The sequence below is a fragment of the Talpa europaea genome (genome assembly GCF_964194135.1).
Source record: "Talpa europaea genome assembly, chromosome: 1".
Classification (NCBI taxonomy): Eukaryota; Metazoa; Chordata; class Mammalia; order Eulipotyphla; family Talpidae; genus Talpa; species Talpa europaea.
This window is the reverse complement of record NC_140073.1, coordinates 46,734,760-46,762,569: the sequence shown is the minus strand read 5'-3', so window position 1 is coordinate 46,762,569 and position 27,810 is coordinate 46,734,760. Positions and strand designations below refer to the sequence as shown.

The 27,810-nt window shown below is 36.7% G+C and overlaps 1 protein-coding gene across 1 annotated transcript in view; it reads right to left on the bottom strand.

The window, feature by feature from the left end:
- The window catches only part of POLD3 (DNA polymerase delta 3, accessory subunit), a gene marked incomplete at its 5' end in the record, with an annotated part of 38,376 nt that overhangs the window by 9,205 nt on the left and 1,361 nt on the right, over window positions 1-27,810 (bottom strand). The window contains 8 exons of the mRNA XM_084231830.1: window positions 1,340-1,446; window positions 4,128-4,293; window positions 8,243-8,315; window positions 9,694-9,958; window positions 14,562-14,694; window positions 16,135-16,174; window positions 20,220-20,322; window positions 27,381-27,436. Of these exons, the coding sequence (XP_084087956.1) occupies window positions 1,340-1,446; window positions 4,128-4,293; window positions 8,243-8,315; window positions 9,694-9,958; window positions 14,562-14,694; window positions 16,135-16,174; window positions 20,220-20,322; window positions 27,381-27,436 (943 nt within the window). The remainder of the gene's footprint in view (window positions 1-1,339; window positions 1,447-4,127; window positions 4,294-8,242; window positions 8,316-9,693; window positions 9,959-14,561; window positions 14,695-16,134; window positions 16,175-20,219; window positions 20,323-27,380; window positions 27,437-27,810) is intronic.

The following is a 27,810-nucleotide window of genomic DNA, read 5'->3' as shown; positions in this document are numbered from 1 at the left end:
GGAGAACTGATTGCAGCAATTCAAGTTATTTACCACTGGTACTCAAAACAGGCTCTCCAGGGAAAAGTCATCTGGCATCAATCTAACCCAGGTGGTCTTACTCTTTTCTTTCTATATATGCTCACTTAAGAAGTTTGGGAAGAGATATTGGCTCTTAGAATATTTGTTATTCTTTTGAAAGGTACATTCTTCCCAGGTAAGATTCTTCCCCTTATTTGATTTGCTTATCTTACATCAGCACCCCAAACCTAAAACCAGATGAGTCCCTGGTGTCATTCCCTTTCAATAATGATACTTTAGAGTTTACAATTCAGCACAGCTTCATTTGTATGGTATGGAAGACCACCAACACTCGATGCCTACAATATTACCCATTTTAAAAGACTCACATGAAAGTAGTGAAAGGAATTTTAATTTTTTACAAAACAAAACGTCTTTGCTAATACACAGTTGACCCAAGGACAACACAGGTTTGAACAAAATGGGTCCACTTCTATGTGGATTTTCCTATAAACAAGATATTGATAAATACAGTATAGTAATATCAACCAATCAATAAATATAGTACTGTAAAAGTATTTTCTCAATAAAAATTTTTTCTTTACCTCACTTTATTGTAAGACTACAAGATATGTAACATACAAAACGTGTTAATCAATTACTTGTGTTATTCATAAAGTTAGATCAACAATAGTCTATTAGCAGGTAAGTTTTGGGGGAATCAAAAGTGCAAATTTTTGACTATGTGGGCAATTGGTACCCCCATCCCTGCATTGTTCAAGGATCAACTGTATATAATAAAAATATTTAATTCTCTTTCCCTTCGTGTTCATTATTTTGGCAAATGGTTCTGGTTAAAGGCTAAAGCAGATTTTAAGCAGAAATAGGTGCTATATGTTTCTCAATGCTAGGAAGATTTGTGTTGTTGTGACCCATAATAATAACATTTTTAGCTTCTTGAGTATCCTAATAAAAATGCAACCCTGCTGTGCATCAAATGTTTGGACTCCCTCAAAATCATACATTGAAGTCCTGATGTGGATGGTATTTGGAGGTGGGGTCTTTGGGAGGTATAATTAAGTCACGAGCATTGAACACTCATGAATGAGATTAGTGCCATTGTAAGAGACAGGAGAGAAATGATTCTTGTTGCCATAAAGACTGTATCCTTCTTTAAAGGAAGAGAACTGAATCAGATGATGGCTTGATTTTGGATTTCTCACCTTCAGAATTGTGAAAAATACATCCCTATTGTTCAATCCACCCAGTCCGCAGTATTTTTGTTAGAGCAGCCCAAACTGACTAAGATAATCACATCAAAATGAATAGCAACGCCCACCTTCATCTTCACTGCTATCAGACTCAGGAAATTTGATTCTTCTTCTCTTTTTCTTCATATTTTCAGTTTCTTTTGTCTCATCATCAGATAGCTCCACTCGCTTCCCCCTGTTGCCAATCAGGAATCATTTCAGCATGTTATACAAAATAAAAAATATAAATATTCAGATGCTACTATGGGCTTTGCTACTCATGGTCTTAATTACAGAGGATAGAAAAGATGTCTATCAATCAACAAGGATATTTTCCCAAGGACAGTCTGCTAATTGACCACCACTAGGTCACTTGAAAGGGAATAAAAAATTTCTTACACTCTCTGTAGTCTACTGGAAGATACTACCATTTTATCAAGAATTTTTTCTAAATTCCTGCTTACTTTCCCACACCGGCCTTTCAACCAATCAACTACCATTAAATAAACAACTACTATCTACACACAAGACTCTCTGCCAAACACTGAGGGATGATCAAGATCAAGAAAAGATCAAAATCAAGAAAATACTGTTCTCAAGAAACTCTGGCAGGAAAAAATAGATATAAACACCCCTAGACAAAAAATAAAAAGTTATGGAACATGAATCTTACTTGAAACTTTAAAAGCTAAGTAGACATTCATCAGACACATTTTAAAGAGAAAGAACAATATGAGCAAAGGCAAAGACACAAGATCTTAAGGTGATTCTAACAACATAATAAAAACTTGGGACCCCACACCTTGACATTACCTAGCTCTTCTGGATATTCCATCACTACTCATTCAATCAACAAATAACTGAACAAGACACAAATACGTAGAAGACATTTTATCCTCAAGTATCTTATTTCTTACATAGACTTAAATATCAACTTATTTTTCTACCTTAAGCTAGAAAAAGATAAACCCAAAATAAGTAGAAGAAAATAATAAAGAACAGAAATCAGTGAAATATAAAAAGAAAATTATCAAAGCTAAAAGTTGTTATTTTTTGGAAGATTAGTAAAATTAATAAACTCATTATGGGCCTCCCCAGTGGCGCAGTGGTAGAGTGCTGGGCTGCGAAGCTGCCCACAGCCTCTGCAGCGCCAGTTCGATCCCCGGCCACCGGCAAGGGCCCCACATGGCGCGCAGACCTCTCCTACAGCCCACTGCTCCCCTCAGCAGTGTTCTTCGTCAGTCTGTCTGTTCTGCTCCCCACTCTGCTCTGGTGAATTCTCTCACCCTCCCGTGCTTCGGACTGTACACAGTGCTTGTATAAATAAATCAATCTTTGGGGAAAAAAAATAAACTCATTTTAAGACCAATTAAAAAGCAAGACAAAAGAATGTATTGACCAATAAAAGGAATGAAGGAATCTACACTGACAACAGATTCTACAGATACAAAAAGAATAAGGCTACATTATGAAGAACTTTATGCCAATAAACTCAACAAGTAAGATGAAATACATTTAAAAACAAAAAACAAAAATGGCCCCAAAAGTACAAGAAAATGTGCATGCCTCTATTTAAAGAAATCAAATTCATAATAAAGAGGAAATCTTCCCAGAAAGGGAACTCTGGGTCTAGAGTCACTAGTGAATTTTATCAAACTTTTAAGAAACAAATACATTACAAAAACAATTTTAAAATCATCAAAAAAGTGACAGAAAAACAATTCTTACACAAACTCAGAAAACAAAAGGAAATTAATTTTAAGAAGTTAGCACAATTTTAATACTGAAACCTGATGAAGAAAATAACTGATCTATAGCCCTCATAAATGCAGAAGCAAAAATTCTTTATAATATTAACAAATAGAATCCATCAACATATAAAAAAAGTAATACATCACAAGTGGGGTTTGTCCCAAACATGTAAGATTAGTTTAACATTTGAAAACCAATCAGCATAATTCACCACAATTACAGAAAGACTATGATCATCATCTCAATAAATGCGGCAAAAGCAACTGCCAAAATTCAACACCCATTTCTAATAAAACCTCTTAGTAAACTACAAATAGAAAAGAACTGCATCTGGTAAAGGGCCTCTACTAAAAACATACTTCGTGGTGAAATACTGAATGTTCTCTTGGCAATCAGCATCAACAATGAATGCTATACTTATGGCTCAGGACTTTTTAAAGAATCCATTTTACAGGTTCCTAGGAGGTGAAGTCCACTGGACAGTCTTGACCTTTCAAAACTTCAATATTTTGTTGATGTTTTCTACTAGAGTAGCCCAAGCTTGCCACAAAAGTCAAGTATTTCTGGGCCTATCAGTGCTGACAGTGTCCTTTAGAATTTCTTTCAACAGAGTAATTCCTACCAACTATGAGGTAGTGTCTCAAATTCCTGGATCCATTTTTAACAGCTTGTGTGCTTTTTATTTTCTTTTCTAATTACATTTTACCACTTGAAAAATAAACTCATTGATATAAAAAGAAAACAAAGAACTTTTTCTCCTAAATTTGACTGGAAACAGTAACCTCTCATTTGGCGATCTGAAGTGGAAAATAGACACATGATTAGGCACACTATATCATGTCCACAAATTTAAAATGAAGTAAAGGAAAAAAGACAATCAATTTAGATGATTAGGGCCCAAAAAGGGGACTTTGAGCTCTAAGTCATCTAACCTGGCTGATTCCACAGTTCTGCTTCACTAGCTAAGTTTGTGAGCGTCTGTCTTCATTTTGGTTACACAGTTATATCCCAAAGGCATTAAGTAGGATTTAGTACTCAGCTGAAAACCGCTGTCAATAAGCCCAAACAGACCTTCTCAACCCCAGCAGAGACACTCTTCCCCAACAAACGACAAAATTTTCCTACCTTTTTTTTTCCTTCTGCTGTGTCTTAACAGGCTCTGATTTTTTGCTGGATTTCTTTAGGCCTGCAGGGGCTGCCAGCTTTGGTTCAGTAACAGACACTGGAGGTAGCTCCACTAGTTTTTCTTCTTTCACTGCTTGTTCTGAATCCAAATTGACTTTAAGTTTATCTACAAATAAAGTATAGCACGCAATATTAATCTATCACCACGCAATATTAATCTATCATTCCTTTGACAGTCTACTAAGTGCCAGGTAACATGTTAGGAACAAGGGCTAAAAGATAAAACAGTCCCTGTCCTAACAGAGGACTAGTCAGAGAATATTTCTTCTTTCTAAATATCAGCTGTAACTGTTTTCATGTCTGCCTCCTGGTAATTCTTCATGTTATCATAGCCCCCAAGCTGAATGATAGTAAAACAGAACTTAGAAAAAAGTGAACACAACTTTATGAGGTATCCTCCTCTTGTGAGCTGAAGAAATTAAGAGTCACAGGGATTAAAAGGCATTTCTCAAGAATACACAATTTACAAATGGTTATGACAGAAATTTATACCAAGACCTTAATTTCTTTTTATTATAGCCTATCTTTTAAGCCATATGGATACTCTTATTATCTCCCTTAATGAGATAATTAAAAGAAAAAGACTATTTATTATAGAATCAGAAAAGTTTGGTTCAAATCCAGCTTCACTCTGGGCAAGTTATTTTATCTAAAAGTCTTCTTTGTAAAAACTGGAATAATTTTTTTCAAGATTCTTGTAAGGATTAAAAGAGATGACCATGTGCAGTTAAGTGACTTGCCCACGGTTAACACTGACAGAAAAGGTAAGTCAGGATGTGAAAACCTGTCAGTTTAACTCCTCAAAGCCTTTGCCCCACACCAATCTGAAAAACAAAAGCAACCGCTATATAGAAGAGAGGACTAAGAAATGCAAGCAGGATGGATGTAGCATCTGCAAAACCACAGCATAGCCGTCATACTCTGCTCAATGACAGTTTTTATTTTCAAGAAAAAAATACTCAGAGAGAGCTATAAATGGCATCAGGTTTTTTTTTTTTTTAATGTAAGGGTTCTATTATATGTCATGAAATAGCTTAAACTATCTACAGTGTAGAAAAAAGGCTGATATCTTAATTTTGGCTGTTACACAGTTTCAGTATAATAATTTATGAAGTATATTATTTGAAAGAATAGATGATGATGAAAATGTAACAATCTGTTCATACTTTATTCCTGAAGACTCAAATAAGAACTCTGACCCCACAGCAGCCTTCTCTTTCCCATTTTAAATACTGTTGTTGTCAAATACCAGTACTTCCCAAATTTGTCCATCAAACTGTATGGAAGAGTAAACATGGATCTCCAGGGGGACAAAAGGTCAGTGAAAACCACCCCCAAAAAACCAATTCTCTGAAATTACATGTGTATCTTTTAAAGTTTATGCAAATTTTGCATTCTATTAGTTTATGATTTTGATAGCAAAATTACATCAGTATGAGAAAAACCTCCAAATATTCTCTAACTGCCTCATAGAGTAGGGAAAGAGTAACTATTGAATCAACTCTACCAATCTCAGAAAATTGATCTAAATTAAAATACCATTGACAGAACAGATTCAGCATGCAGATGTTTTTACAGTATTTTGGGAACTCCACCTTGACCATGTTTGTGGCCACATTCAGCCAATTAGCTAGTAAAAAAAAAAAAGTTCATTGAAACACTTTTGGGCAACTGTTAAAGAAAATTTAATCATACTTTCTGGTTATCTGAATGATGAAGTCATTGTATCATCTGATAATTTAAAAAAAATCTTTTTATAATCAAGAAAATATAAAACCTTTCCAAGTCAAAAAATGTTAAAATTTTGTCATCAATGATGTAATTTATATATATATATAAAGCACTAAGGTTTTCATTACTAAGATATAATTCACATACCACAAAATTACCCCTTAAAGTATACAATTCAGTGATTTTTAATCATGCAATCATCACCACTATCCAATTTTAGAATATTTTCATCAGTCCAAAAAGAAACCCTGTGCCCATCAGTGGTCACTCATCAATCCCCACCAAGCCTTTGACAACCACTACTCTACTTTTTGTTTTTATAGATTTGCCTAGACTGAACACTTTGCATAAACGAAATCAGACAATCTGTGATCTTTTGTGTCTGACTTCTTCCACTTCACATGTTTCAAGGTGCAGCTATGTTGGGTTATGTATCATCAGTGCTTCCTTCTTTTTCATGGCTGAATAATCTTCCAATGAATGACTATATCACATTTTGCTTATCCATCAGATGATGGAATTCTGGGTTGTTTCCACTTTTTGGATATTATGAATAATGCTGCTATGAGCATTTGTATACAAGATTTTGTATGGACATATAGTAGTTATTCACTTGAACAGATACCTGAGAGTGGAAATGCTGGGTAACTATGTTTAACTTTTTGAAGAACTGTCATACTGTTTTTCAAAATGAGCACATCATTTTACATTCTCTCTCCTAATCTATGAAAGTTCAGTTTCTCCACATCCTTGGCAACATGTGTTACTGTGCAGCATTAGGTTTTAATAGTTCAAGTCCTCACAGTCAATCTCTTCATCCAATTCTCAAACTTCATTTTTATTGCAATGATCTTATCATGTGACAAATACAATAAAAATATTCATATTTTACTCTAAACATTCAGCCCTGAAAAAAATCTGTTAAATAATATCAACTCTGTAAGCTTTTCTTTGTATAGGTAAATATTTATTTGGGTATTCTCCCCTCTATTATATTTTATCATAACACCCTGTTATTCTCTGCCTAGCAACTACAATCATTAATATCTTATTTGTTTATGTATTTGTGTCTCCCAGTAGAATATAAGGAACCTTGGGGGAAAGAACCTCATTGTCTGCATTTTCTCTTTTGTATCACCAGTGCAAAATAGTTCCAACTACATAATAGGTGCTCAATAAATATTTGCCAAACGAACACACAAATACATATAATTTTTTACACTTGGCAAATGTTTACATCTTCTATATTTTAATTAGAAAATGTATTTTTTAAAGAAGGTTAAAAATGCATACATAAGAACAAAAAATAAGCGTGTGGACCTCTTCAAAACTGCCAAGAAACCACATAAGCTGGGTGCAGTGAACTAGTATCAACCACACAAGGCCACTAATATTAGTGTGATTCCCTGTGCAGTGTGCCTGCAATAATACAATCATGCTTCCCAATAACTTGAAAGTATCCAATTTTCCATATACTTTCAGAATATAAAAATGTCTGATTACTTTTATGGCAAATAAAAAGTATCACCCCTACCCCTTCCCCCAATTTGACCATTACAGAAAAGCAGAATTCTGTCTAGTTTTGCTTGCGTAGGCATGTAACAAGATGCCTACCCACAACATTTTGTAAAAACTAATGCTCCAAGAAAGTGTGTCATAATTATCCTGCGGCTCCTGCATTCTTTCTTGTATTCCACCACATACCCTAAGGGGATATGCACTTGATAGGAGATGCAGGAAAATATGTGACCATTCTTTCCACATGAAAGAATTCTTATTTAGATTTTTTTTAAATATAGGAGATTTTGCTTTCTCAGAAAGTAAATAATTTTAAATGGCCATCACTACCTGGACCTTTCTAATTCAGTCTAGGGTCTAATTCATTACTATGAATAATCTGTAAAAGTAACTAAGGAAAGACAAAAGATTCATTTTGCAGAGACAGGGTAATAATGATCACAACAGGCAAACTCATACCAGCATCCATGATATTAACCTCAATACTACCATTTAACAAGGCAGTCTCCCTTCTATTTCAATGACCCATTTTCAAGAGCCCTATGAGACAAATATTTCATTCTTTTTTCAAAGCAGGGCATAAAACTGGAATAGTATACTATCCTCCCCAACAGATCTGAATTAAGCCCAGCTCACCCATAAAATCCATAGCTGATCAACAGATTACAAATTTATGTTGGGATATACAAAAGCCACATGGTATTGTCACAGATGGTCAAAACTGGACAAGGTGTCTTTTGCCTCAGATATATGTGATTATATTAACATCCATGTATTTAGTCAAAGGAAGATAAGAACATGCTTACTCATAGCAGCTTTTCCAAAAAAATTGTTTGTCATATTCATTTTCCCTGGTGCCTTACTGCCTGCCAAAGATGCCTAAAAACACAGGAAAGAAAATATACATGATTTTTGGTAGTGGTTAAGCTGCTCTTCAAGTTGCAGTCTCAAAAAATCTCAATAGCAAAGCACACTGTAGTGATGGTAGTTTTTATATAATCATGCCAAAACATACACACATTAGGTACAAGAACAAATTCAGACCAGACAGTATCTGATGTTAATCTCCAAAACTTAGTTTCTCACAGTTCTTATAGAATTATTATACATGAACATAACTAGACTTTTCTTGAGACTATTTAAAAACTACTTAGTTTGATGGAATTAAAATAGATCAGAGGCAATATAGTACACAACATAGAAGAAACTTCCAAGACATTACATTTATAATAATCAGGTATAGATCTGAATAGATCCTATCACTTAATAGCAATATGGCAGCAGCAATATGGGAAACAGCAAAATGGGAAATTATTTAACAAGTTCAAGCTTTGATTTTACCACATACAAAATGGAGATGACAACATCTCCCTCACGGAGTTGATAAAAGAATTGAAATAAAGATCAAACTATTGGCACACAGCAGAAGTTGAATAAATGGGAGTTGTTTTTCCTCCATCCTCTTCTCCTTTGCCAATGGGAAGTCTTTAAATTGACCATAATGGTAATAATAACAGTAACTACACCTCTCTGGATCATGTGTTAGTAGTATTTTAACGATACGTTTCTTAAGTCAATGCACTTAAGTTAGTTCAGATGAGTGAATAAAAAACTAAGAGAAATGAGGAGGGAAAATAAGAAAAATTCATAAACTAGAGAATGTTAAATACAGTAGGAAAGAAGGAACACATGGCAAAGCCCAAATATAAGATGACATATTGCTAATACACAATTAAGCAAAATGACATATTGCTAATACACAATTCTCTGCACTTTACAGGAGAATCCAAGACTTAGTGAGAAGCATTATTAAAAGAAAAGAACTATTTCAGGGGCCCCCTGGTGGTGCAGGGATTAAAGTCTCAGCACTATCAAGTTACTACCACCACTGCGGCATGAGTTCGATCCCTGGCCAGGGAGCTGGCCCACATGGCTTAGCAGACCTCTCCTGTCTCACCCGCTGCTCCCCACAGCAGTACTTCAGTAGATCTGCCTCTTTTGCTCCCCATTCTGTCTCTGGTGAATCCTCTCCCCACCCTCCATCCCCACACCTCTGGCCTACACCCCTTTTCTTGTATGCATAAATAAATCCTTAAAAAAGGACTATATCAAGAATTAAAGGATCCAAACTAAAGTACAAAAATGAGAACTTAATATAAAAACCTTATATAATGAAACTATTACCATTGGACCTATTCATGTTTTTCTAGTCACCCATTCTGACCTATAAGGGCATATCTTTTTAAAAGAGACTTACATTTGTCACCTCTTTAGCATCTGTTTTGGCTTCCTTGTTGGTATCTTGGGTTTTAGAAGCAGCTTTAGAAACAAACATTCCCATAATTCCTTTGGACTGCTGGGAAACCTGTTTGGAGGTAGGTGGGCCATGACCATTGGTGGCCAACTCATTACTGACTTGTGTCTCACTTGATACCTGATGATCTGACTGTTCACACTTTTCAGAAGATGACGAGTCAGCAGGAGCTCTAGGGACTGCAGCTGCACACTGTATGGCACTAAACCTGAGGACAGAAATATTACATTAAATTCTCATCAAAAACAAACCTTATTTACAAACTCTTGTTTCTTCCATACAATACTTTACAGAACCCTAACACTATAAAATTACAGAACTTTAGAATTAGAATGGACTTCGAAATTATTTTGTGCAGAACTCTCATTAAGATGCATGGGAAAAAGTATTGGAACAAGTACTGGAGAGTAGTGACTTAGATTATACATAGAGTTGGTAATAGAACTAGGATTGAAATCAGGTGTCTCCCACCTATCATACTAAATATTCTTGTTTTTAAAAAAGCATCCCAATTCAAAAGAGTAAGAATATACAAAACTAGTAATTTCATCATCCTTGGGAAAATAAATGGTTCTCTCTTGTTTCTAAAGACTATATAGGGCTTAATATGCACTAAGTATCGACTGAATCAAGAGTTTTAAATATTAACAAACTATCTGGCAACTTTCCTGGCCAGAGCAGATCATGCTGAAGGGCATGGAAGAAGCTGGCAACAGCCACCACTGGCATCTATAATCTCTGGTCCTTCACAGTCATTTATTAATAATTTCAAATAATACCAACTAACAGAACAGACAAGTATGCCCAAAGCAAAGTGAGGAAATTTGGAAGTTTGTATGGCATATTAAAGGAAACATTCATCTCTTCTCTAATCATTACAGACGTTCCTCTTTCACACAAATCCATAAGGTTATATTCCACACTATAAATGGGTAACTGATCCAGCCTTCTCAAAAGGATAGACTTAGAGCAAACTTCCCAAACTTTCCCAACAAAGAACACTTTTATTTATCACCAGTCTTTTGCTTTTGGTGGGGAGGGGAGATAGATGAGAGCTCCTTAAAGGTAGGGAAGTGTATTATTCATCATTTGTATTTCAAGTACACCCCATACAAGACCTGGAACATAGCAAGTGTTGAAAGAACAATAACTTAAATCACTGAAAATAGTCTTCTGGCTTCTCTCCCTCCTTTAGTATATCATTTCAACTTGGGGTGTGAGAAGATGGAGGTTAAGAAATTATGTGGTAATAGCAATCATTTTAGAAATCAACCAGACACAACTTTTAAGATTAACTGCTAAAATAACGGACTGAGAAATCCCAAAACTAGGGTCTACAGTGCCAAATCTTCCATTGTTTTATTACTATCCCACATCAGAAAGCCTGCATTCACAGAAATATTTTGTACCTCAGTGTTAAGAACACACAGAAATCATTTACTTTCACCCACCTCTCTTCCTCTCTGGCCCTGCAATGCTCCCATGTACAATGAAAAGAGTAATGTTTTATTTCATTGTCAACATCTAAAGTTGGCCCCAAAACAACTCTTTCTCCATTTAGTCGACATTCCACACCTTAGGGTCAGGACCAAGAGTTGGCAATGAGAAAGAGTCCAAGTTAGACTGGGAACATAACTGTAGAGACAAGATTCTGCTCAAGCTTAAAATTTCAGCTTTCTTCCTGTCACAGCATTTCTTAAAACACACGAAACAATGAGTCAGATCTCAGTTGGTCTATAATTCTCAGGACCAAATACAAACTTCTTTATTGGAGATAAATTCTTCCCATTTTTACTGAGGATACTTTAAGTATTCAAGTAAGTTTCTCTAAGGTACATTCTATTACTTTATTTCTACTTATCATGGTCATTTTAGCAGTCCCTGCGCAAATTTCATTTTGAACTTTTGGCTCACTTATTTTTGTTTACTTGCTAGATACAACAGAACTGATTTTTAGAGCTTTAATACTGATTACTTTTTAAATATAAGGTTATAGTTTACATAAATTTATCAAGGTATGAATGTTTTCTTATAATTCTTCCCAAAAAGACACCAAACTTGCAAATGATTACTATTTGGCAAAATAATCATATTTAATAAATACTTTTATACTTAACTACACTCAAGGTTTTGAGTTAAAAAATAAAATAACTGGGCCTCCTTGGTGGCACAGGGGTTAAGTCTCAGAGCTATCAAGCTATCACCAGCCACTGTGGCATGAGGTGGAGGTGTATCCCTGGCCAGGGAGCTAACCCACATGGCACAGCAGACCTCCCTGTCTCGCATGCAGCTCCCCTCAGCAGTGTATTTTAGTAGATCCGCCTATTTTGCGGCCCACTCTGTCTCTGGTGTATCCTCTCACCCCTTGCACCTCTGGCCTGCACCCCCGTTCTTATATGCATAAGTAAATCTTTAAAAAAAAGAAAATAACTAATGCCTATCCATTAATTCACTTTATTGTTTACTGAGTGCTCACCATGCCAGGCACTACTTGTTAACAAAACAGCTGTGATCTGTGTTCTCATGGAACTTACAGAAACTATGTTTGGCAATCTATACCTAATTCTCCCCAATGACCCAGCTCTAATCAGTTATTAATCCATCTCCTCCCCATATCGTTAACTATTTCCTCTTTTATAGTTCTTTCCTAATGACAGACTTTAAAATGTATTCTCAATTTTAATAATGTACACATCCTCCCTTAGTCTCAACTCCTTTTCAGTTAACTCTCTTTTCCCTCAGTTTCACAGTCAATTTCCTGGAAAGAGTTGTCCATATTTGCTATCTCACATCTTCAGCTGAGCAGAATCTGGTCATGCCACTGATATAGCCCTTATCAAGGCCATCACTGAATCCAATGATACTTCAATTTCTTTTTCACTTAGCTTCTCAGCCAAGTTTGATACTATCAGTTCCTCCTTGAAACTCTCCTTAGCTTTTGGAACCTTCTTATCTCTGGTTGCTTCCTCTTTGGCCCCTCCGTTTCTGCCCACCTCTTGAAAAATGACTATCACTCAAATAGTATTTACTATGTGCTAAGGCCTGTTCTGGGTGCTTTACAGATGTTAATTCATTTAATTCTCTATATACTTGTAGGATTGGTACGATGGTTAGTTCCACTTTATTGAAAAGGAAACTAAAGCACAGAGAGGTTAAATAATTTGCTCCAGATTTACAAAGTTAGAAAGTACAGCCTAGAGTTTTACCCTCTGCCATTTTTGTATCCTATACTTTCTCTCTGCAATACTGTATCTACTTTGTGGTCCAACTACTTACCTATTTTCTGACTTCAAAATCTCTACCAGATTTCTCTCCTTAGCTTTAGACTCATAGGCTTCCTCAAATTCAACATGTTCAAACCCAATTCATCTTTTTCCCTTTCTCCTAAAGCCATTTCCTCCTCTTACATTCATGTTCTTAGTGATAGCACCATCATCCATCCAGCTGCCCATGCCAGAAACATGGCCATCATCCTCAACAGCATGAACACTAATTGCTGCTCCCTCTCCCCCCAAAACCTGGTCCCCAACCGCTACCACAATGTCCAGACTTTGATAGCTGTTATTATTACTCTTTAACCTTCACTCCTTTCCATCCCCACAGCCACTGTACTTTATCAACTGTCATCTCCACTCTGGATCACTGTAACATTTTTCCTCCCCGATGGCCTTGCCTCTAAACTAGTCCCTCCAGATCTATCTTCACATCACAACCAGAGAGATCATTCTACAATGTAATTCTGATCATTTCATTCATCTGAAAAAACTTCAGTGGCTCCCACTGCCCTCAGAAGAAAGCCTTAACTCCTTATTACAGTAGCCAAAGTATGGAATCTCTCTCCTATTCCAGTCTTATATCTAATTATTTCCTACCTCTCCTTCTAACTTCCAGCCACAGAAAACTAGTATGGTTCTGTACAAGCAGCATGTTTTCTCTCAGCTCTGTCCTTACTCTCCCACTTCTCCTTTGACAGCTACTTCTACTGGACCTTGAGACTCTAACTTAGAAGTCATATCCCTCAAAAAGCTTCCTTTCCTGCCTCCTCACTCAACCCCACCCAAAAGTAGTGGATGAGTGCCTCCCCAACATATTCGCACACTATGCTTCCAGTATAGCATTCCTATCACACTTTAGTGTAACTGCTTGTCAAAGTAAATGCTCATTATATGTCTAGGGAACTGACCCGAACCCTCAATACAACCCCACAAAGTAGGCATTACTATATCCAATTCAAAGATGAAGACATAGCTCAGACAATTTAAGTAACTGTCTAAAGATACGAGGCTACTAAGCAACAAAACCATGTCTCAAGTCCATGACTATCAATTTCCAAAGTCCATGTGCTGTGTACATTCCATCCCCTCCCTGTGCTATGAAGAATACAAAAGATGAACAAGATCTGATTTTGACCAAGGAAGATCAAGAAAAAGTTGGTTTTGAATGGAAGGTAGAGGGATATCAAATTAGGAATAACAGGAATAGTTTCTTGAAGGACATCTGAACTGGTTCTTTAAGGATGGGTAGGAATTTAAACAAGACTGGGGTAAAGGGGTACAACAAACATTTCTGGTGGCAGTGACAGGATAAATATATGAGAAATAGATTTATGGGGAGTCCACTGGGGTTTTCAATATGGGTTGTGGCTGCTATTTTTCACCTTATGATGTACTAATAAAACCAGGCATGTGTCTTACTGCAAGATAAATGGGGTTTTACTAGACTTGGCACTCACTCTTAAGAGGCAGCCACTGTGTAAACATCTTACAAAATCAATTCGTAAAGAAGCCCACAAGGAACATTAAGGAGCTCACTTGCTGCAGTTCTGCAAGTTGCTTTTAAGGATGTCATAGTCGGTATTGAACAGAGGCCCACTGTCCTTTAACATGGCTTTCTGGATGCTGTACACATGGATGCTGGCAGTCACAGCTAGCTTGGACTTCACTGCTACAAGTCAACAGGAAAAGCAGTCTGTTAATACACAAATTTCATAGCATGTGGGGACTTTAACAAGAAACCCTTCTGCATTAAAACCATTTGCAATCTGTGGTGGTCCAAAAATTTCTCAAAGGTCAAATAGCCACGCATACAGTATAACATCAAGTCTTCTGTCTGCAGTAGGACATTATGACAAGGTAGGTGGTGGTGAGTCAGTTCTAAGTACAGCACCTGTGTGGGTATCACTCATCCACTGGACATTCAGTAAATACTAATTAATGATTAATGATGACTATGATTTTTTTTTCAGTCAGGAAAGAATCTTACCCTCTAACATTTAATTAATAGGAATAAGTAATTTCTATCTGAGAGGATTATGTAATTCAATTTTAGTTTAGAGAAAGCAACTCTGTAACAAAAATACCACTAACTAGATTTAGTTTACAGAGCAGAAACACAAAAGAACACCACAAGGACAAATTTAAGTTCCCTGAAGGAAGAGACCACTTAACTTGTCCTGCATCCCCAGTGCCTAGAAGAGCTTATCACAAAGCAGGATACTCACCTATGTAACCTATTGAATAAATTTTGCCTTGCCTAGCACTGTGGGAATTGAAAAAGAAAAACATGTACATCTTGACCCCTTGAATATCTCAAAGTTAACTTGTAAGAAAATGACTCCACTGGCAGAAATCTTTACATACAAATTACAAGAATGCACATTTTGTTGAGACAAGATCACAAAGACCCTGTTATTAAATTCTTTTGAATTGAGTTTTTAGACAATGGAAAGGTGGCATTAACAGTCCTGAAATGAGTGGACAAATTTAATTTAGAAGTTATATTAAGTCTTCTGACAGGGGCCTCCCTAGTGATGGAGGGGTTAAGTCTCAGCGCTATTACCACAATAGCCTGAGTTAATCCCTACATATGGCACAGCAAACCTCTCCTGTCTTGCCTGCTGCTACCCTTAGCAGTATATTTCAGTAAAATCTGCCTGTTCTGCTCCCTAAACTGTCTCTGGTGAATCTTACACCCCAGTTTTTCTATGCAAAAAAAAAAAAAATTTTTAAGTCGTCTGATATTAGAAAGGCATCCCTTAAATTTTCTCCCTAAAAATATTGTTATGGAACACAATATTTAGAGACTGTTGCCTTTACAATGATGAGGTGTTCCATCTGATATTTATGATAGCTTTTTGCATTTGTCATAAATTTTGAAATTCTGTTATAAAAGTGTTCTATAAATATCAGTAGCTACTGGACTTAAAAAATTGGAAATTATGGAGATGTAATATCACATTTTAACATGTTTCAGAAACTACTAGTCAAAGGTATACATGACTCTTCAGGTAAACAGCTAAATACATTGTATGCATATGTGAGGGGCAGATTTTTTTATCATACCTACATTGATGGCAAAAGAGGAAAAACTTGCTAAAACACTTACCTTCCAATTTATCTTCTCTCACTACTGCAACCTTGTGGCACTGTAAGGAAATAACATTTCATTATTATTTAAAGCAGTACAAGGTGGAATTTTAATGTTTTCTTGCCAGTAATTCAGTTGCACATGGATGTGAAATTAGGAACATTAGTACCCTTAAAATATATACATATAGTTGTGTACATCTGTTATCTATATGTGATAAATTATTAAAGTCAGGCTCATTTTTAACTTGCTTACTTTAAAACTTCTCAATCAGGTAAAGGAAAGTGATGAGTATAGTACCAACAAAATAAAAAAAACCGCTAAGCATTCTAATCAGTGTAAGAGGACCTTTTAGACAGCGAAACAATAAGAATTAATGTATGACCATATGGAACCAGCTAAAAATTGGATTTGTCTTCTACACTATAAAACAGAATAAATTCTAAATGAATCAGATAGAAATGTAAAGAATGAAAACATACATACATGCATTAGAAGAAAACATGAGTGAATTCTTCTATAAACTGATAACCTGAGAATAAGGAAAAATTTCCCAACTATCATTCAAAATCCAGAAATAATTCAAATAATCTATAAAGTTACTTTTGAGTGATAAAAATAAAAACTGTATATAAAGTACAAAGGCAAATGATAAAGTGGGGAAAAAATCTGCCAGTTATATCTATCTAAAATAGATAGAACAGTAATAATCCTTGGAAAAGGTGGCAAGAAGTATGAATAGACAGTTCACAAAAAAGGGGCAAATAACCCTGAAACATTTATAACACTTCCATACATTGCCAGCGGGAATGAAAAATGGAAAGGCATTTGAAATAGCCAACAAAGGTACAGACAGAGCCTACTTCTAGGAACACAACCCTGAAACACACGGCAGAAGTACACAAAATACATATATTGTTTGCACCCCCTTATTTTGATTGGGGTCAAAATAAGGGGGTGCAATTGTATGGGGAATATAAAAATTTTTAAAAAAAAGCACCAAGAATTTAAAAAAAAAAAGAGCTATTCACATAATAGCCAAAGGCTACATATTCTAAGTAACTATCAATAAGAGACTGCTGAATAAGCTAAACGAAATCTATCAATATAGGAGTACGCAGATGTAATAAGGAATGAGCGCTGTTTCTATGACTGCTATGCTCATGATCTACTGTTAAAAAGAAAAGTACAGAATATGGGGTAGTATATGAAAACTTTCATATAAAAAGGGGAATAAGAATATGTTCATATTCAAAACACACAATATCAAAAACACTGGAAGAACATACAAAAAATAGATACTGGTTTTGCTTTTCTAAATATATATTGGGCAAAAGCATATGTATATTTATACTGTTAGGACTCATCAAAATTTAGAACATAAAGAGCAATATAAAATCAAGTAAATTTTTAAAAAATGCAAATGCAAATTTGCATTTACAAGAGGGAATATTCGTAATGTGCTTTTTCTTAAAAAAAGCAAAACAGGCATTCCTAAAAATGTCATGTTCTGCAAAACAGTACAATAAAGACTAGAGAGCTCATATGAAAAAGCATTAGGAACTATCTACTCAAGCTATAAAGCTTTATAAGAAGAACTAAAAAATAAGAATCGGTACAATCAGAAGAAAATGTGGACAGCCCATCGTGGCTAAATGCCACCTCAGTGGGTACTGAAAATGCATAAAACACCACAGTGGAAATGCCAGCTTGCAGGTGCTAAACAAAGAAAACCAATATAGACTTCTGATTTGGACTTAAGATGGACAGAGGAATAACTTCAGCATCCACAAACCCAGGGCATGGCTTGGGGTAAGCCTTCTGAGCTTTTCAACAGTTAAGGTAAAAGAAAAAATATGACTAGGTGATGAGAAAAAGATTTTCTTTACAGAAAAATTCCAGCCAATAAAATTCCAGAAGGAATGACAGATTTAGAACCATCACCATTTTGTAACTCCTAGTGAATTCTAAGGACTAGACAATGATAAAAATCAACCTCAGCTATCATCATTAGATGAAAACTAGTGAGGAGCTTCATGATGGATAGATCTGGGTGACCACCTCTAATATTACAAAGAGACTGACCCAGGCATTACCTAGACATTTTCAAATAATTCCCTCTGGGAAGATTCTTGGGAAATATCCACACTTGGTCAGTAATTCTTCAGGGTTCCACAGGGCTGTGCCATGGGACTATGAGGAAGGTGAGTCCAAGGCTCCAAAATCCTCTTCAACCACAGCAACTCTCCCCTTTACATATCTTATATATTTGAATTCTGATTAAGATTTCATCTGAGAAAGTATTTCATTGCTTTAAAAATGGGCAGAATTTAAATGGCTTCTTAAATTTAGAAATAGGTCTTCTATAAGCAAGACAACACAGAAAAATTTAACCAGTTACAGGTTATACATCATTTGAAAAATGGTGTAAAAAAAAAAATGCACTGAGGCACACTATTTGAATACACTTTGAGGTATTCATCCAAGAATTCCCTAAACCCTGAAAATCAACCCTGGAGACCATCCAAGGATCCCAAACTAAGAACTGCTTTCATCTCAGTTACAACAAAAATCTACAACTTTATCTTAAAACATAAATTCTTAACCTTGGACCCTGTTCCAGGTGATCTGTAAACACTGAAAATTTTATGAATATGTATTTTTCTTTCAGATTCTAAAAAGGAATCAGTGACCTAAAAAACACACTGCTTTAGAGAAACAAAAGGATACGTAGGTAGAGAAGTTACTACAACTAGATTGAAAGTATTAGCTAAAATAAAGAGACCAAAAGGAGCTGGGGAACCCTGGAAACAAAATGTAAGCCAATATTCGAAAACAAACTTTGGCAGCAGCCATTCAAGAGCCTTACAGGGAGAAGATTCTCAATGCAGGTTTATTTGTGGGAGTAAATGAATTGGTTCTGATTAATTCTGTCTACAGAATTACATCTATATATCTATATTATATACACATGTATGTGTATTTACATGCATCTGATCCTTGTGAATATCTTATCATCTGGCTTGTCAAATAGCTTACTAACAAGAAAAGAATATGCTGACCAAAGAATACAAGGATCTCATCTACTAACTGTTTTGATTCTCCTTATAAATTATCAAATCTTACAAACTTGTGAATCTACTGCTCTAAGGCAAATCTAGGCAGTATTTTGATAAATCAGGCTTGTGAACTTACAAGTCTGAGGGGAAATCAATTGAAGATGAAATTATTTATTAACAGATCTCTGAGAAGGATTCCTGATCCCTGACTAAGTTCTATGGGGCTGCTAGTTTTAGTAATGGCAGTGAAAGATTTTTCAGAAAGGGTATAGGATAGTGAGAACATAGGGCATGCACCTTACTTTTGACAGGAAGCCAGAGTGCAGGAATTATCAAAGTTCCCAAGGCACAGTCTGGTGCAGGAGGTGGAACTAGTTATCTCAGCTGAGCTTCTGACACTCACAAAGGCACAGGGGAGTGACAGAATAATCCCTATGTCCCTGGAGGACATGGAAGCAGCTAAGAGAAAGCCAGCAGACCTGAGAAAGCTTTATGGTTGGGAGGATGAAAACGAAACCAGTGATTTGTGTTAATGGATGACCAGATACTGGATGGAATTGTAAAAAGATACATGAGAATAACCGTATTTCCAGCCCATGCCACTGCACTTCATCAGCTCAGCCCCCTGCCAACACCTCCATCCTTTAGACACTTACACATAAGCCTACCAAAAGGAACACTAAAGTCAAAATCAAGTTCAGTTAAAAGTACTTTTTCAACACCTGAGTTTGTACCTTGATATCTGAACAGGTTGAAAGTTAACCACCACTGACCCTAATATACCTTCAAGAACAAAAAAGGAATAACCTAAGGTCTAGTTGCCTGGGAAAATTGCATAATAATGATATAGTCTCAGCATCATAGGAAACGTACTACCCAAACCTCTCAAAATTTTAGGTTCAGTTAAAAGCCCAAAATAACCATCACCTTCAAGTAGCTTTTATAAACTTCTTAATACTAAATTTTGTTTTCCCCTGTTATGTTATATAATACTGTTTATAGCTCAAACACATTTAAACTCTTTATGAGAGTCTAAGAACTTACGGAGTGTCCATTCTGAACGAGACTGCCAGACACTAAGTAAGTGACATGCAGCTGGGCTCCAGAATTTTCCTTTCGTTTCCTTTCAACATAATCATACAGCATCCTGTTCCAAACAAAAGGCACAAGTCGCATTAGTAAGTTTTTATTTTTATATCATCAACCAGCTCTTAATTTGTGACTTAAAAAGTTGGACATTTACATTCTGACAGTCCATCCAACTTCCTACAGAATTTTAAGAATTGTGAAATAAGTCAGAAGAAAGGCAAATACTGGAAGATTGTACTCACGTGGTATTAAAAAAACAAAAAAACCCAAAAAACAGAGGAACAAACAAAACAAACCCTAAATCTAACTGTAGATTTGAGGCTGCTAGAGGGGGAGGATGTAGGGTAGAGAATAAAGGGTGGGGGGCAGTAGACAATGGTGGAGAATTATGGATGTCTTAGTAATGGATATGGCGTGGTGTGGTAACATATCTGTAGAGGTATGAGCCTATACTCCTAATTCTACACAGCTTTGTAAACTGTTACTGCAATAAAAAATACCAAAAAATAAAACAAACCCAAAACTTGTACTGAGTTGGCATAGTGACCAAGCAATTGAAAGAAATCTAATAATAGGCTATGAAAGACTGGACCTGCACTACACCAGTGGCAATGACTTACAATGGCTAGAACACTGAATCAAGTTCAGTAACTATATAGCTATGTGATCTTTGGTAAGTTAATTTTTCTAGACCTCATAATGGCCCAAGGTATAGACAGATGATCAGTGAGTCTCGTAACCTGAGATTCCTGTGGCCACTTATAATCCTCCACCCCCAAAACAATAAGCAAAATGTACAAGTGTTTTTTGCAGGGGAGACGGTTCAGGGATTTCAACAGATTCTGAAAAGGACTCATTACATCAAAACATTAGGAACCGGGCCTCCCTGGTGGCGCAGCGGTTGAGCGCTGGGTTGCGAAGCTGACCGCCGCCTCTGCAGCGCCGGTTCGATTCCCGGCTGCTCCCGGCCACCAGAGGAGGATCCCACATGGCGCACAGACCTCTCCTGCCGCCCGCTGCTCCCCTCAGCAGTGTACTTCGGTCCTTCTGCCTGCTCTGCTCCCTGCTCTGGCTCTGGTGAATTCTCTCACCCTCCCGCGCTTCTGACTGTACCCAGTGCATGTATAAACAAAACAAAACGAACAAACAAATAAATAAATAAATAAAACATGCCTCTATTAAAAAAATAAAAAAATAAAAAAAAAAAAACATTAGGAACCACTATGCAAATGATCACAAATGTCCACCTCTGAAATTCTATGATTACTCAGATTCTATGCTGTTTCACAACTGCAGAATGCAGTATTTACTCATACTGCCCAGATTCAGAGTAGTCGTTTCCCCGAGACTGCCCAACACTCAAAGCAGAAATAATGATCCTTTTGGTAACATCCTAAATTCATTTTCATCCTTATGATCCAGCAAGTATGAGAAGCTGGGCCTCCTTAACAATCTATAGTTTAACAAAAACAAGAGATGTATAATGTGTCTTCTCTTTCAAGAAATATTTACTGAGTCTCTATAACATGTCATACCTCTACCAAAGATAGCTAGAAACTAAAAAATTAACCATTTTCTTTTTGAAATGCCTGTTCTCTAAACTTCCACATCTCCATGACCCACTGAGTCTCCTGCTACCCTCGCTAACTGCCTTGGCTCCATTTCCGACACAGACTTGCCTATCTCCAGCTTTTCTCTACCTGGTTGAGGTTCTGTCTTTAGTTACCTTTTCACTCTATATTTGAGTAACCAACCATCCAGGTTTGCCTGGATGTGAGGGATTTCCTGAGAGATGGACTTTTAGTGCTAAAACTGACAGTCCTGGGCACCCCAGGAAATGTGTCACGCTACTACATACTCTCCTTGGTCTACTTCATTCATCTCATGGCTCCATTTATTCCTGACAACAACATCATCTGCTCAAGTGACACAAGCCAGAAATCTGGGAGTCATTACCCTTCACTTCTCCCTCTCCAGTGAGTTGCCAAATCTTGTCAGTTCTCCCTCCCAAGCATTTCTTGACTTCATGCCCTCCAAATCTCTTGACTATACTATTTCAAGTCCAAGTGTCAACAATGCTCCCTCCTATTCACAAGGCTGCCAAGAGAAAAGTTTTAAAAATGGAAATCAAGCCATTCAATCAACAAAACTTTGCTAAGAGGCTACTTCATGTTCTATGCCTTTGGGATAGAGCAGTGAACAAAGTCAAAGTTACTGCTCTTTTAGACATTGTAGAAAAGAGAGAAACAATAAAGTAAATATATGCCAGATGGTAGTAAATCAATGGGGAGGGGCAGGGGGTGGTAGGAAGGAAGGACAAGGAGAACAGAGTGCTGGAGATGAGGTCATTTTACATAAGGTAATTAGGACAGGTGTCAGGAACAAAACCCTGCAGGAAGTGAGGGAGCCAACTATGTGACTATCTTGGGGAAGAATGTTCCAGTAGAGAGAGCAGCAAATGCAAGGGTTCTAAAGCAAAACGTAAGCAATGTCTAAGGTACAGAAGAGAGGCAAGTGTGCTGAAGCCAAAGAAGGCAGAAGAGTGACAGGAGACAGTGCCAGACATGGAGGGCTTTATGGCCCTACACAGGACTTTAAGTAAGGAATCATTAGGAGATTTAGAGTAGAAATAACACCATCTCCCCTTTCAGAATTCCTGACTACTGTGTGAAGATTTGCTGATGGACTGATTGCAGTCAAGGATGACTGGATCAAGCAACTCAAAAGAATGAACTGTGTCATTTACCGAGGTGGGAGAAAGCAGAAGCAGGGGATGGGAAAGAAATCTGCAGTTAGGTTTTGGGGCATGTTACATCCGAAATTCCTAGCAGTCAAAAAGTGATGTTGAAAAGGTGGTTGAATATTCTTGTCTGAAGTATTATTCCTTAATCAAAAGCCCCATTCCCTAAGGATCAACTTTCAATTCCCTAGAATGATGTGTAAGATCCTTCTTGTTCTGGCGCTGTTACTCACCATTCTCTCATACCCACATTATTTCAGCCTTATGAAACATCCTGCAGCTACCCTGCTCCTTGGTATGCACCCGGCCCCCTTCCGCCAAGATGCTCTCCTCAAACAAAATCCATCTAATTTCTCACCTACACAGTAGCTCAGTAACCTTCCTAGGTAAAGCCTTTCCCAATATGCTTGGCAGGGCACCTCTGCCTTTTAAGTTATAACAGAATTTATCTGGTATTTGTTACTGCAGCACTTGGACACTGTATTCTAACTAGTTAAAATATCTGCCAACCCCACTGGGCTTATAAGCTCCCTGAGGGCAAAATGTGCCCTATTCAGCATTTTTGCTGATTCCACTTCTTCTCTTTAGTGTTTCCTTTCATGAAGCAATTACATTAGAAAAGATGAAGTCACCAAGTTCACAAACATTTTGGATTATTTATACCAACTAGGACTGTGCTAGTGAAAGAAATGAAAAGGAGGTGCCATGCCTAAGATGCTCTCAAGCTTGCTGGCTAAATGCACTGTCTTGTCTATATCTCATAGTTTTGTCTATACCACCTCAGCCATTGTCCTCTGTTCTTGTCTCCCTAAATCAACCCCTTGTTATATTAACAAGGTCAAAACCACACAAAATTTCTTTTTTTTTTTTTTAAAATGGTTTCTGGACACCTTTGCATATCTCTGACATGTTTATCTAATTTGATTATTCACTTTATTTACATAAATATATGCAAAATGCTCTTAAATACGAATGATTTATAGACGACTTTTTACAAGAAGCACTTCCTACACAAATGATTAACTATATCTTCCTATTTTAATTCATTAATTTTCCCAGCTGATCAGTTCCATCCATAATTCTCCCCAGGACTAATACAGTGTATAATCTATACTGTCTTCCCTAGCCTATTTTAATTTTTGCCCTGCATTATCACAAACTGAAACTGTTCAGTCAATGAAGGGAAGCACCTTGTATATCAGTTTTTATAATAGCACCTAAAATAATGCTAAAAATAAAGTAAGAATGAAAGAAATAGACTCCTTTTTAAGTGCAAGCAAATCAATAACAACCATGGCATCACCATCCTCGGTACTAATAATGATACTTAAATATTTCCACCAGAGGTGAAAGGTAACAGAATACTGTTAAGTCTCTATTTTCTCATCTGTTAGAAGTTGATAACACCCATCACATTTGACTGTTAAAAGATTATGAGATAAATATTTGCGTTGAAAATAATCTACCACAGTGATTAGTATTTATTCAATAGATACTTATTGGCACTTATTATTAGGCACTGAAGATATAATTGTGGTACAGCGTGCTTTCAAAAATGGCTGCAACATCTCCCATCCTGTATGCCCTTCTATACCCTCCCAGAAAGATGTAGAGTCTACCCTCTCTCCTAGGATCTGTGATTCTAGGCCTAGTGATTCATTTTAACTAAAAGTATGCAGCAGACATGACACTGCTTGATTTCTGACACTAGTCAGGAAAGGCAATCAACTTCTGCTTTGTGCTGCAACAGCAGCTTCTGGAGCCCTGAGCTGCTGTGTAAGAAGTATGACAACCAGGAGTCATCACGCTTTGAGGAAGTCAGGACATACAGACAGACCACATGCAATGTCCGGCTAATAACCTTAGTTGATGATCAGCATTAATGGCCAGACATGCATAAAGATGCCTACAGAGGACAGGGCTCCAGCTGCGAGCTTCCCAATGGAGGCACCAGACATCATGGAGAAGCAAACCATTCTCCCTATGCACTGCCTAGATTCCAGACCAAAAGGTTCTATGAACATAACAAAATGGTTATTTAAGTAACTGGAACAATGATAAACATGACAGACGTGTTCCTTGCTTCCACAGAATTTATATCCCGGGGGGAAGAGCACATACAATAAAATGTCAGCCAGTAATAAGAAGTATGAAATGCTAGGTCAACTGGATATTCACGTGCAAAAGAATGTAGTTGAACTCTTTCCTTGTACCACATATAAAACTGTTTGTAGAAGAAACAGTAACTATTAACCCATTTTTTAGTGCTTCATTTAAAATTAACCTGAACTGAAAACTAATTGCATGCTATTATGACGACTGAAGGATTTTTAGTATGTTAGCAAACACATAATACATAGAAACCTTAAATATAGTGATAATTATTAATGTAATAGCTAAAACTATGAAAGTCTTAGAAGAAAACACAGAAGAAATCTTCATAGCCCTGGGTTAGGGAAAGCTTTCTTAGATACTATATAACAAGCACACATAACAAAAACAAAAAAAAGTAAATTGGATCATCAACAATAAAAAAATAACTTCAGTGCTTCAAAGGACACTATCAATAAATTGCCAGAAGGCAAGGTAAGATTTTTCTCTAAGGGTTTCAGAGGGAGGATGGTCTTGCCAACACCTTAAATTTGCCTTCAGAACTGTGAGACATTAATTTTTAAAAGTCACCCAGAATGCAATACTTTGTTAGGACAGTCCTAAGAAAATGAAAAAACCATATAATGGAATATAACCCAGTCATAAAAAAGAATGAAGTACTGATATACACTACAATATGGACAAATCTTGAAAACATTAAGTCAAAGAAATCAGATATACAAGATAACATGATATGATTCCATTTATATGACATGTCCAGAATAAGCAAATCTATGGACAGAATTTATTAGTGGTTACCTAGGGTTGAGGAAAAAGGGGGAGAAATGGTGACTGCTAACGGATACACGGGTTTCTTTTTGGAGTGACAAAATTTTTTTTAAATTGTAGCGCTGGCATACAACTCTGAATATATTAAAACCTATTAAATTGTACATTTTAAATGGGCGAATAATACGGTATCTAAATTATAGCTCAATGATGCAAAAAAAAATTATGAAGAAAATTAACAAGGGGACATGACAAGGTGATATGGAGATCCCTGAATCAGAGCGCTAGGGAAAAGCTGTTATAAGTAATGTGTGAAGTTTGAGCTGAAATCTGAAGGATGAGGACAGCTAGGAAAAGAGTATGCTGGCAGAGAGAATAATGCAAATGTCCTAGGGTAAAATGGGCTTGGCATATTGAAAGAACAGAAAAGTAAATATAGGTAGAATATAAGTGGGGAAAGAGTAACATGGGATGAAGCTAGATAGTATAAAAATTCTAGGCAATAAGGGTAGCCACGATACAACTGCCCGCAACTTTATTTCCAGTTCTCAAAAAAAAAAAAAAAAAAAAAATTGCATCTTTAAACCCCACCAGGCTTACATAGTATTAGCTACCTCATTTCATATTTAAACATCCTAAATCACAACAAATTATTCTTAAGAGGTGCAGTTCCAAAGTTACACGAACATCATGTGGGTTTAAGCCAGGACTGGTAATACTTGTAGCCACTTCCCATTGCTATTATGAGCTGAAGTGTTAAAAATTAAAACACCATACTGATGCTAATCATGCCATGAGATGCCAATCAAGATGTAAGTAGTTCCTCTCTTCAGTATATTCTAACGCCTGCACTGTTCAAAGGTCAACTGTGTCTTCAGCCTCCTCACCAATTCCCCCTTTTGACATAGACAGCACCTGTACAGGCGTAGGTCAAGAAATTTTCAAGTTCATTACGTTTTGGCCTCAAGCTGGAGCACAATTTTCAGCTAGGAAAAGATGATATGACAAAATTCAAGAAAGGCAATGCTCCATGCCATCCTAAATACTTCCTGTTTAGTTTCATTCAGTAAGCTTTCCTCTATCTTATACTATTATAGCTCTGATACCAAATACTTGTTGACCTCATTAGGGAGTACCCAGAGATAGGCCTACGGAACACCTGTGAAAATGAAATGAAGGTGTAAGATAATAGACACGTTAATGGAGATGTAAACAGAATTAGCCAGTACATTTAATAAACTTAAAACAACGAAAGTGTTGGTAACCAGAGACAAGGCTGCAGCTAAAGCTAGTAAATGTATCACCACGCATTTGTACGCAAGTCCACCTAGCTCCTAAAATAAACAAAAATGGTAAAAGGTAGTAAAGATAGTATTCTTTTCCATTCTCCTTCCCCTCAAAATTAGTTCTAACCTATAGGTTACCTATAAAGCTAAAAACAAAGCAAAAAAAAAAAAACTCCATTGTAATTAAAATTAGTAGTAAATTGGACTTACTGTTTGGCCTGGTTAACATGAACCCCTAGTGTATAGCTCAGCCACTTATACGTCACCTGCAAGAAGAAATTTTTTTAATGTTTTATTAGATGACACCAGAGTGCAGATCAATCCCAATAATCCTAAACAGTCCTACTGTCAGATGACACTTTCTAAATTAACCATAGATGCCACTCTCTTTTGTCAAGAACCATTGTTCTTGGCAGGTAGGACTGAGATAATCTATCTCACAAACACTAAGGAATTTGTTCCTGTAGGGTAAGGAAAAAATGTCAGGCTTTTCTGCCCTCCCGCCATCAGGATAGATGATGGATCCTTGCGGTCCTGAATGCATGCCTGATGGAGGGCACCTGGAGTAGGGTGTGGGCATAGGTCGATGGGATTCACCTGGGCTAAGACTGGGCTTTTAAGGGCGGCGTCACAGGGATGC